Genomic DNA, 12,741 nt, shown 5'->3' on the forward strand with positions numbered 1-12,741 from the left:
GGAGAGTCTGTGTTGTTCCAGCTAATCCTCCCAAAGCAACATAAACTGTCTGCAAGCAAAACCATGCATGTTTTGGGTGTTTCCCTAATGCCAAACAACTGACTCGAATAAGTGGGTAATTTGTTCACTTGATGGCATACAGAGGAGGTCATGCGATAATTTGAATAAGGCGTTCTGGAACAGAGACATTAAAATATGCAGGGCATATATGAACTCATTTGCATCAATATTCACCGAGTTTCCTCTCCTCTCTTTGTTTCTCTAGGTGATGTGGTAGTGGGAGAGACGGGAGGGTCCGTGAACCTCGGGAATTCCTGGCAACGAGGCAGTAATGCGTGGGGTCTCCGTGGTCTCTTCCCCGTGTCATGTGTGAAGGAGCTGAACCTCTCGGGTCGATCGAGGCAGCTGTCTGAGCGCTCGGCTCAGGCGCAGGCTCTGGAGCTCCCACCCTACGCTCTGGGCCAGGCCCGGGCTCTTATGAGCCTCCATGCACAGCTCAACGAAGAGCTGGACTTCCGCGAAGGCGACTTGATCATCATCACAGGACTTCCTGAGCCTGGCTGGTTTCAGGGGGAGCTAGAGGGCCAAAGGGGCATATTCCCAGAGGGCTTTGTTGAACTCCTGGGCCCTCTACGGCCTCCTCAAGTCCCAGATGACGGCCAGTATTTAAATGAAGACAATCAGGAGTTAATCTACAAGGATGCTTATGATGCTGGAGATGGGACTGAAGAGGAAGTCATGGAAGAAGGGGAGGTTTTTCTAGAACAAGAAGAAGAACAACAGCAGGAAGCCATCATAGAGGAAGAGCATGAGGAGGAGGAAGAGGAGGACGGTCTCTATGGAGTTGCGCTGTATGAGTTTCGGGCCATGGAGTCCGGCGAGTTGGACTTCAACGTGGGAGATCACATTCGCATTGTGAGCACTTTGGAAGACGGTTGGCTGGAGGGGGAACTGCGAGGGCAGCGGGGAATTTTTCCTCATCGTTTCGTCAAAATAGAAGGAAATGAGCAGAAAACTGCAGAGGAGAAACATGCTGAAGAAGAGAAAGACGATGACGAAAACTCCAACCACACAAGCCCCAATGGGTCTGAACATGTGCCTGAATCGAGGGTGTATGAGGACCACACTGTCTGGGACTTGGACTACTTTGAGAAGACTCAAGAACAAAGCTTAATGCATGAACATAGCAGAGCTACGGCTCAAGCTAGAACTGTAGAGCAGAATGAAATGAACAGAAGACCTGAGTCGCAGCCCCATAGACCTGCCCTCCCACCTAACAGGCCATCTGAGAGACCTAGATCTACTCCTCCAGCGAGGCCCAGACAACCTCCTCGGCCAAGCCTACCTCCACACCGCTCTGGGCTTCAGGTTACCCCAAAGTCCAATGGAAACCAACCCAACTATACCAACAAAAACCGTCGACCACTACAACCTAAACGAACTCAGAGCCTTAATAATAACTGTGCGCCTGGTTGGTCAAAAGACAAGACTCATCTCCAAAGACCACCAGCAGAAATTTCCCCCACCAATAACAGATCCCCCAGTCTTTCCCACACATTAAATACCATCATAGAAGGTGATAAACAGCAAAGACTCACTCGCCATGCCAGTATGAGCGATGCTGACATGACGCATAGTGCTGTGTCTCATTACCAAAATAAAACACGAGGCCCTAACGGGACACTCCCAACATCCATCACCTTGGAAGCTTTGACAACATCAGCCAGTGACCTAGAAGCCAAGCTGTCCCAGCAGCTTTTTGAGTTTGAGAAAAGCTTGACCTCTTCTTACAGCGACACCAATGTGAGCTCTGCTGCTTTTAGAGACGCTTCGCCCTCGGCTGACCTGAACCAGCAATCCCACGTTTCCCGGCACTTTTCCATCCTGGGCTACAGCAGCGAAAACGACATCATCCGAGGCTCCGCGCATTCCCCCGTCTCCAACCCTTCGCACTCCAACAACTCCTCGCTGGAGAGACGCAGAACCCTTCGCCCACCGCCTCCTCGCCCTCGAGTCCAGCGCCCGCCGCCCCCGGCCGTGTACAGACCGACTCGTCCTGCTCCGCGGCCCCCTGCTCGCTCACCAAGACAAAACGCCTCTTCTCCAGTCGGCACGGAGAGAACAAACAGCCCCAGCTTCTGCAACCTTGAAAAAACCACCACCAACGACGCAGTCGAGATTCACACTGAGTTAGGCGATCCCACGGCCACCCATGAACATGAAACCCTGCAGGACGCAGACCCAGACCTGAACAGGGAGACGGAGGCAGAAACTGAGAGGGAGGAGGAGGAACGGTACCAAGTGCTGCTGCGGCTCCAGGAAGTGGAGCAGGCGATGGAGGAATATGCTCGGACTGCGGAGGAGCTCAGGGCGATGTTGGAGGAGGAGGAGGAGGAGGAGGAGACGGCGCGCATGCAGACCTTAGAGAATCTGGAGTTCTGTAACTACACGCTGGAGACCCTGGCCTTGGAGCAGCAGCATCTACAAGGTAAGGCCGAACGTTGGTTTAAGAGTCACAGAAACATCAGGACCTGTTTACTCACCTAAAGTAAATCAAACATGCTTCTGTTACAGAAAACTATTGATTAGCAAACAGAATAAACTCAGGGTTGCCAGATCTGGCTGACGGTTCCCAGCACAAAGCAACAGAAAACCTGCCCAGCCCCTCAAAGCCCAGCCCAAATCTGAACTAATGAAATTCATGTTGATAGCACCAGATATACGTTCGTGACGTTTTTGGTTGAACTTTATTATTTTGTGGCCAGAACCAAATCCCATTGCGATTGCAAAGGATTTGACTCTTTGAACACAATGAGACTTGAGTTTTTTGTGCAATTTTAAATTATGTTTTCATGGGATTTTTGTTTTGCAGTACTACTACATGGTGACCTGAGGGAAGTTGCCGCCCCTTCCCACCTTCTTCAAATCAGACAAAATTGGTGTCAAAGGTTTGTGCTGCAAAATTTTTTGTTTGTGTTGCTTTGGCCTTGAAGATAATAATGAAAGTTTAAAGGACAAAAGGCCAACCAACAGCAAAATGAGCTTTAAACATTGATTAATATCTTCTAAACCAAAGCAGCACAAACCAATTTTTTTTGCTGCAAAAACCAACACAAACGTAGTCGAACTGATTGACACCAATTTGGCTGATTTGAAGATGGCAGGGAGGCTGGTTGACCTTTGACCTCTAGAAACATTTCTTTTATATCTTTAAAATTAAAGCGGCACAAACGAAAATTTTTGCTGCACAAACGTTTGACACCAATTTTGTTTGATTTAAAGAAGGAGAGGGGCAACTTCACTCAGGTCTACAACGTGACACTTGATTAACCAATAACTTATCAGCGATCATGTCACGTCCAACAGATTTTAAACTAAATTAGCTGACAAGTGTGATAACACAGCATTTTATTTTATGCTTTAATCTTAGTTTTATTCTTCTCTTCTACACAATGAGAACGACTTGGAAAGAACTTTCCTCTGAACTGATGTGAAAAGCTGCCAAATTTTAACAATCCGCCCAAAACGTGTCCAGAATCACACTCTGCATGTGTAATTTATCTGTGTGGTTTTCATTTGACAGAATGGGATTTAGTCCGTTGGTCGTTTAAGCAGCAGAAGAAATGTTTGGCTGAAAATGAAAAGTGATTTTCTCCATGGGTTTCCTCACTGCTGCCTGCAGGTCACGGATACTGAAGTAAAAACTTAATATAGAAAGAATCTAAAAATGAAACCAGGTTTCCTCTTAGAGCTGTTTTCCCAAATCTCTCTGATACAAACACAGGCACAAAAATGCTATTTGTTTCCTAAAAATCCCCCCAGACCCGCCTGTTGTTTACAATACACGGTTATTAGGGGGAAGGGAAAATAAACCTTTAGTTTTGAAGGAAAACTGTGTCTCAGAGGTACCAAATGCAGGTTGTAGGAGTTTCTAAATTTGTTTTGTGGAATAATTGGATTAAATTTCCACAACAGAGTGGCGCTAAAATCAACAGCGGTTTTTTAAAATTAAGTTTTCATTTTATTAGCCAACCATTTCCAGAAATATCAACAAATTTTAATGTTTTATGTTTCTTTTAAAACCTAAAAATAGAAATAAAATGGTGATCCTCTAAAAATGACAACAGATTCCCCAGGGTGTTAGATATTTTTGCAGAAATGGTAAGTTGTAATTTTTCAAAATGCAATGCAGCATTTGCATCTCTAATAGTTTTATTTTCCTGGACAAAATGGTTCTTTGGACAGGAAAGGTTGCAGATCTCTGGCCTAAACTGAATTGTTTTGGTTTTCACGCAGAATCTCAGCTTCTTTTGTGTAATATTTACATCCCAACAACAAAGTTTTATTTTATTTGCTGTAGTAGCAACTTGGATTAGAAAGCAGTATTTCTGTTTTCTGGCTTGCTCACCAACGCTGGGATTAAGAAAAAATGTTTACCTTACGGCAGGAACTGGTCACGTAGCTACAGGTGCCTTTAAGGATCAGTCATGCACATACCACAGATTCCAATCATTTATGTCTCTACAGAAATCTGTACACCCTTTTTTACATACATGAAGTCTCCTGTCTTCTTTTACATTTCCTGCTTGATGTGGTAAAGATTTTGTCGGGATCTGCGATTTATGAAGTGTTTGAAATGTTGATTATAAAAGTGAGGCACAAAAGCTTAGGATCTGCAGTGTGGCAGAGATGACAGACTTTGCTTTATTTTATTGTTTGTGATCACAGATGTGTACGCATCAACAATCCTCACTGGATCTTTGTTGGGGAAACTTGTTGCACTGCGTCCAAAATACCTCGGCACAAATTCACTTTCAGTGGGAGTGTTTTTCCGTGCCTCGGCTGGGTGTGTTTCTTTTATATGTGACGTCTGAGACACAATGGAAGCTTATTGTTATAGAGAAGAGAGTAACTTAAACGCTGGGCCCTGCCTGCAGAGCGCCCTGCAGTCCAAAGTCCTCAAACGGACTGAAAACGGTGCCACACTTTGAGTTAATTGTTTTATTTTGAAATATAACAGCTCACAAAGAGCAGGGAAATATTAAATTCATTTTTAACATTTACTATAATTTTGACCATTTTTAACATTTGCTAACTATTTCATCAAATAGTTGTGTTATTGGTGATATTTAGTTTGTAGGTCAAGTGGTCAGGAGTTTTCATTTGAATTGTTTAAAACCATAAATATGGGGATGGAGTCAAAGTTTTGCGTCCAACTGACAAGATGAGAAGATAACACAACGTTGGGTTCACAAGAATGAGATATTGGATAATTATCCAATTTTCTGGAAAACAATTAATCTTTTTGTTTCAATAAATAAAGATTTAACAGATTTCAAACTGTTTGAGGAAATCTCTAATTGGTGCTAAATAATTCAGTCTAGGTTTGACTGGTCCATGTGAATCTTAATTCTACAGTTTTTGTTTGACAAAGAAAATAAATGTTTGAATAGTCTTAAACTGTGTTTTTAAAATAATCCATGTCCTGCGTTTTAGTCGACGGCCAGTGTCGTTGGCGGATAAAAAGTCACATTATGCTTACAAACTGTTCATATCTTGTCAAAGGTACCTTTTCTTTCCCCCTACTAAGTACACGTAACACTACCACATAAAAAAATTAAAGTGTTAGAGGCTTTTTCAGTGCTTCTGTCAGAAATGTGATGTCTAGAGTTGAATGTTCACAAACTAATCAATCAATCAATCAAATTTTATTTGTATAGCACATTTCAGCAGCAAGGCATTTCAAAGTGCTTTACATAATTAAAATAAAAACAGCATGTGACAGTGAATAAACAGAAAGACAAAGAGTATTAAAAAAAGAGGTTAAAGATAAAAACATTAAAACCTGCACCCCTTGTAGGACTTAAGTTAAACGTCTCAGACCTCAGAGTTTTAGTTAAGATGTCATTTAACAAGGATTCTCACACCTCAGAGTTTTAGTTAAAACGCCATTTAACAAGGATTCTCACACCCCTAGATATCGATTCGTTTAACTGGGACGTTTTCCGGGGGGGTTACATAGACAGTGTGAAAGAGAAATAAAAAGAAGTTAATAACTAGATGAAAAGTAAAGATAAAAACATCAAAGACAACAAAACCCACACTCTAAACCTAATTTAGCCATAAGCAACTCTAAACAGGTGGGTTTTAAGTTGAGATTTAAAGGCACCCAGTGTTTCAGCTGTTTTACAGTTTTCTGGAAGTTTGTTCCAGATCTGTGGTGCGTAGAAGCTGAATGCTGCTTCTCCTCGTTTGGTTCTGGTTCTGGGGATGCAGAGCAGACCAGAACCAGAAGGTCAGAGGGGTCTAGACGGTTGGTACAGCAATAACAGATCTTTAATCAAATCAATTGACCAGTTGCTTAATGAGAATGATGGCTACGCCACTGAGTGAGAAGGAGAACAGGCACAAGGGGAGGGACCGACTGTTAAGCTGTTTTGACTTCTTTCTAAGTGTGAACAGCGCGCAGCGGTCAAGAGAAACGTAGAATTTGCTTCATTTGAAATGAGTTGCTGGTTACTCAAAAAGTCAAATTACGAGTCTGTGAGATAGCAGAGTGATATTTCATCAAGTCCATGGAGACGAATTATTTGCATCACCACTTCAAAAAGGAACTATAAATTTAATACCCAACTTTATCATCACAAACGGGAAACAACTCGGAACTACTTCTAGTCATATTTCAAAATATAACTTTAGATTAGATAACCCTTTGTAACAAAGACTGAATATTTTTTCTGGTTTTTCTAGAGACAATCCACCACCTTAACTTTGATGTTTTCACAAGGCTGCTAACGTTTCCACATCTAGCAGAGACTGAATTTGAAAGCTCAAAAGGATAAATCTTTGCTGCACTCTTATGGTGCGTTCACACCAAACGCGTTATGCGTCAAAAATGTGTCAGACGATTATAACTGTTATACTGCATTTACCTTGTACCTCATGAATAAATTTTGGGGGAAAAAAAAGTGTCAGGCGCTTCAAGTTTGATGCGTTTGCACTTTGAATGCAGACGCTTGACATTTTGTTCTACACCTGGCGTTGTACGCGTCTGGTTTACATTCAAAGCCTGTGTGGAGGCGCATCGAGGCGCGTCAGATGCGTCAAAATCGCTCCAGCCGTTGTTGTCCGTCAGACACGATGGACGGTTCAAATCGTGCCGTGCTGGACACTTGAAAGGCGCTGCAGCGGCCTCCAGTGCGCTTCCACGTAGACTTTGAATTTAAACCAGACACGCCTGACGCTCAGAACGCGTTTGGTGTGAACGCACCATTATGGCCTTCCTGTTTTCTAACCTGAGTGAATGACTGACATACCTCCACGCAAATAGTTTCTCACTGATACTGAGAACAACCAACTTCAAGTCTTTTTTTTCCTCACTCAAGCCATCCAAACCAAAACCCCCCCCAAAAAAACCGTTATCAATGTGACCTGAAGGTGTAATGTGTTTTTACTGAATGGAAAAGTTTGGATTTTTAATTTTTAAATTGGCAGAAAGTTTGTCTCTGTAACTTAACGTAGCCATGTATTATTGCTGTTCTCTTCTTTTTGGCTGTGTTACAGTTGACGTTTCAGTGCTTTGCGTTTGTTTTTTGGGCATTTGCGCGTTACCACAGGTTGCTTTCTTTTTCTCACCGCCTCTGAAACTCTGTTAACCAGTTACAGTAAAAAAAATCACCCTCCCAAGCTTACAGCTCTGTTTCATTTTCAGGTTTGTCTCCTGAGTTTTCCACTTTTGCAGCTTTTCAATAGTCAGGTGTTTGACCTTATCCACTCCACGGCTTTATTTATTTTTTCCACAGATGACCAGCTCCTGAGAAACCTCAGGTGTATAAGCAAACACAGCCACATGAAAGGAATGTTGTGTTTGACATTCCTACGGCTGAAAGGTGAACACAAGCACAGAGTTTCGGTCGCGTTGTGCTGCTGAAAGCTGAGACGCTGAACACTGATAGTTAGGCAGGTTCATTTAAAAGGAGAACAATGTGCTTTCCAGTTGTCTGTATCTAGTTTTGCACATTCTGCCACAACAAAGGTTAATGCATTTTATGGGATGGTATTGCATAATTGTGAAGTGGTTTTCTGTTTGTCGTTACAAACAAAAATCATTTGTAAGACGCCTTGTTGATCAATAATTTCACTGCAGGGCAGCGGTGTCAAACTTATTCTCCTTTTGGGTCAAACCAACATCATGAATGTCCTTAAAGGGCCAGAATGTATCGATAAAACCCATTAACACACTGTTAAGATATTAATAAATAGCTGTCTTCTTAAAATGAAATGTCTTTTCACTTTGTTCAGTCCCTCTGATTCTTTTTTTGCAATAAGTTTTGTGGAGCTAGCTAGTTTAGAAAAATTTTAAAGGAGTTTTGCAATATTTACTTTTATGTATGACGTTAATCGTCACATCGACCACAGGCGAACTAAGAGCTGCAAAAGTTCAAAATACTGCCACCTACAGGAGGGAGTTAGTGGTCACTTAAACCCAATGTTTTATTTATGTTTTTTTTACCTTTTTTTTGGAAATTTTCAGTTTTTTATCAGTGAGAAAAAATGTGGGACTCTGTTGATTTTACGTGAACAATGTCAGGACATTGGGACGACTGGTTGATGTAATTCGGCACCTGGAGACTTGAGGGCCACACAAAAAGCCGTGGTGGCCAGAATTGGCCCCTGGGCCTCGAGTTTGACACATTTGTCATAGGTTTTCTTTCTCGAGGACTGCACAAAAATAGAGATATTAGTTGCAGTATATGCCCCTTTTCTTCTTCTTTCCTCTCTCTCTCATCTGTGCTCTCATCACTCTGACCTTTAGCATCTTGGGCGGTGTCGTTTGTATCCGGTGTGAGCATTTGCTGAGACTCCAGCTAATTATTACCCAAGAAGTTCAAAACACTTGGTATCTATTAGCCAACCATTGTTGCACTCTGAACAGGCCTTTGCAATATGAATATTGCACACACTGATACTGCGATGACGATATATTTGCGACATATTGTTCAAGAAGTTCAAGGGATTTGCAAAGTTTTGAAGCACACTGCATTTCATTTTAAAATTGAATATGTGCATGCATCTTCACTTTTGCTACGTTTTATATTTGCTTCTTTAGATTCTGTAAATTGCTCTATTAGTATTTATAAGTGGTATTGTGTGTATATTCGATGATGGATTAAACCTTAAATAAAGACTCATTTTTGTTTAGAAGCAACCTAATTATATTTAAGGCTGTTTGGTTTCATTACTAATTGCGTTGATGTGAATTTATCTGTCTTTTAAGCGTGTTCTTTCTATTCTCACCTCTTTCAGCCAGAGTTAAAGTGGAGGGAGTGGGCAGGTTGTATTATATACTCTACCCTTATGAATAGGATCGAGTTTTTCTCACACTAAAAGATTGTGTCTCTCTGAAAGTAGGGACAGTCTCCAACAATAGCTCATTGTATGTGCCAGCAGCTACTTTTTCACCGTCTTAATCAGGCTGTGTGCTCTCAAAAACCTCCTCTCTGCACTAATTGCCTCTCCCTGATTATATTACACGCTCCTTAAATTGTTATTTTGGTAGTTTTCTACTTCCCTCTGTTCAGTCAGAGTTAGATTACAGCCCCAAATGTGTATTTCAAGAAAAATCATATGGATACATTTGGCTGTAAATGATTGTCACGCGCTGACTTGCAGGGCAAAGTCGAACTGCAGAGACTAAGTCAAAGGTAAGGGTTGGATAAATGAGCTGCTGAGGATAGCAGAAACGGAAAAGCAAAGAAAATATGCAAAATTGTTCATGCTGCTAAGTGTTTTGTCCCCGTAATCTATTAAAAAAACACTCCAGACACAAACTTCTCTTGGAAACACGGGTCCAAGTTAGTAGAGACGCTGGGAGGGGCTGCTGGGCTAATCCTCATCCCATGTGACTGCTCTGAATCATTAACCCAGAAGGCCCCTCCTTCAGTAACCCACACTCGCTCCCTCCTTCCTTGATTCGCCGAGGTAGATGTGGGAGGGCAGGTTTCAATTGCACCGAGGGCTGGGAGGTGCTCTGGCCGGGCAGTCCTGCGGAGGCGAGTGAAGAGGAGACACGGGAAAACAAGTGGGAGAGTTAGAAACAATATGCTCAGCAGGTGGAGTCTCCCACGGCGCCTTGTTATGGAATGCAGGGTTTTGGAGAGAGAAAACAAGCCGCACTGAAGAGGAGCTCATCGGCCCCGGGTTGGCTGATTTCTGAACAAGCAGAGCCATGACGAGCCCAGCTGTTTATGGGAACCCGGTCATGTTTGGCCCAGGGGACTGGAACCCAGCAGCTGGCGTCCCATTGAGGAGAGGGAAGAGCGTGGAGGAGCTGGGGGATGCCGGCTGGGCCAGGGAACAGGAGCGGATGGCCCATTTGCAGCACTTGCAGCAGCTACATCAGATGCAGCAGCTCCAGCAGCAACAGGTTGCTTATCCTGGATATGGAGTCCTTCCTCCCGGGCCGCCGCAGGGACCAGTTTTAGTTGCAAGCCCGGTTCCACCTGGACATATGCCAGTGCCTGGTGGGATGATGGTTCCAGTTGGTGTGCCGACACCGCCTCCAGGACATGTTCAAGCTCCGTGGCCGGCCCAAGTTGGACAAGCCAATGTCTTCCACCAGCAGGCGCCTCTGGGCCACGATGTTTACTTCCACCCTCGGTCAGAAGACGGTCACCTGGACCTGAGGATTTCTGAATGGAAGGGAAAGCATTGTTTTTACCAAGGCCCTGAGGACGAGTACAACCTTCAGAACAATGTTCCTCAAGAAAGGGACAGCAGTGACATTAGGACTTATGAGGGTTATGGACAAATGGAGGACAGGGGTGGAAGGAATGATTGGGGTAGAGAAGATGAATATTACTCTGAACGGTACGACCACAGGAGGCAGAGAGACTCTGAAGAGTACAATTACAGGGACAGAAACGGGGATAGGGATTGTTATGACAGGAAATACAAAGACCAGTATGAAGAAAGGGGAGAAAAGCATTATGACACTAGGAAACACCGTAGAGAAGATGATAGGTACAGCAATCAATATGAAGACTACCATGATCGCAAAGACAAATACGCCCACAGAGACAATCAGTGGGACAGAGATTACTGTGAAGACCGGCATCGGGATTATTATGACTCCAAGGACAGATATCGCTCCAGAGAAAAAGATCATTACAGGCACAGAGAGGAGGAGCGTTACTACGAAGAACAAAAATCCAGGAACGGTCGCTCTGACCACTATGCAGAGGATCGATACGAACAACGGGATCGTGACTACAAACACCGGGATGACTACGACCGGAGAGGAGAGGAAGCGCAGAGAAGTAAACGAAGGGCCCAGTATGACTCTGAAGCTGAGGAGCGCTGGGAATACAGGGAGAGGGATCGCAACTACAGATCCAGGGATTCAGGAGATGAACGTTACAGCAGACGAAGGGAATACGAAACAAGAGAGGACAATGACTACTACGACCAGAAATATGAGTCCAGAGAAGAGGAGCGTCCCCACCATCGGGCCAGAGACAGAATCAGAAATCTGCGTTCAGTGTCTGTGGATCCTGATTATGAGGAGTATCCTGCAAAAGACCGCTGGACACACTGCGAGAAATGGGTTGAGCAGCAGAATGAGAAGCTGGCACGTGGAGAAATACAATCCTTTGAGGATCCCATCATGTACTGTCACAGCAACGAGCAGGAAAGGGGGTATGAGTCGAGCGCTGGCAACAACGGCTCAAAAAAGAATCATAAGCCTGTATATGTGGGGTCGCTGGACAGGAACAGCTTCTACAGGAAGACGGCCCCAAGCTCCCTGCGAAAGTCGCCGTTCGCCACCACCAGGAGACAAAAGCAAGGTAAACACAAGGATGTTGTCATGTGAGAGAAGGTGATCCACATCCTGTATTTGCACAACATGTTGGGCACTTATGTGGATGAGGTCATTTGTATAACTTAAGTCTGACGCCTTTACAAAGCATATAAGGTAAACCTTGAGATGGAAATTTAGAGGGAAAATTCTGAGACAAGTCGGATGAAGATTCCCAACTAAGAAAAACAGAACAGGCGAGGTTTGACAGTCCCTGCAGTCACTCTCCTGTCATTGGTGACCTCCAGATGTGCTCCTCTAATCAATGCCGGGGGGCTTCAGAGTGCTGACAGGCCACGCTCACCATAGAGGCACTCAGAAAAGGTGTGTGTGTGTGTGTGTGTGTGTGTGAGAGAGAGAGAGAGAGTATCGTGTATCTCAGTAGAAAGTGAGTTGTCAGGTATTTCGCAAGAACCTACAGAACAGGTTTGGTGGGTTCTCAGTTTTTGTTTTCTCTGTCATCCTCTGCCTCTGTGGGTTTCCACCTTACTGTCGTTCTCCGAATAACTCGGGCTGTGTGTGCGCTCGCAACTAGTATGTTCGGTTTGTGCATGACTGAATGGTCACTCTTTTATTTTATTACCTTTAGTTTTCAGAAAGACTCCCTGAAAACTTGCTCTACACAGCAACGGGTTGGAAATTGTGTCCGTTTTACACACATGTGGTGCTAAATTTGGCTCTTTTAACCCAAAGTTACTGGGAATTGTTTGTCGTTGGGCTGTGACTCGGAGTCCGAAGATTGTGACACATAAAGCTGTCAGCTGTCACAAACGTCTGCTGCCCTTGATATTCCTGTCCCAGACAGTTGGGGCTGTGGACATACATCCTTTAAGGCATTTTTACTTCAGTTTATTTAAACATTTCATTCTGTTGAAGACTTTTTC

The 12,741-nt window shown here is 43.8% G+C and overlaps 1 protein-coding gene across 4 annotated transcripts in view; it reads left to right on the top strand.

Moving 5' to 3' along the window:
• The window catches only part of dnmbp (dynamin binding protein), a 61,930-nt gene that overhangs the window by 25,399 nt on the left and 23,790 nt on the right, over positions 1-12,741 (top strand). For 3 of the 4 annotated variants that reach the window (XM_008436671.2, XM_008436672.2, XM_008436673.2), the window contains one exon: positions 266-2,488. In XM_008436671.2, coding sequence (XP_008434893.1) covers positions 266-2,488 — 2,223 coding nt within the window. Of the gene's footprint in view, positions 1-265; positions 2,489-10,041; positions 11,847-12,741 lie in introns of those variants that run through there. The other variant, XM_008436674.2, reaches the window with a different exon arrangement.

The sequence above is a fragment of the Poecilia reticulata genome, linkage group LG19, assembly GCF_000633615.1.
Source record: "Poecilia reticulata strain Guanapo linkage group LG19, Guppy_female_1.0+MT, whole genome shotgun sequence".
Taxonomy (NCBI): Eukaryota; Metazoa; Chordata; class Actinopteri; order Cyprinodontiformes; family Poeciliidae; genus Poecilia; species Poecilia reticulata.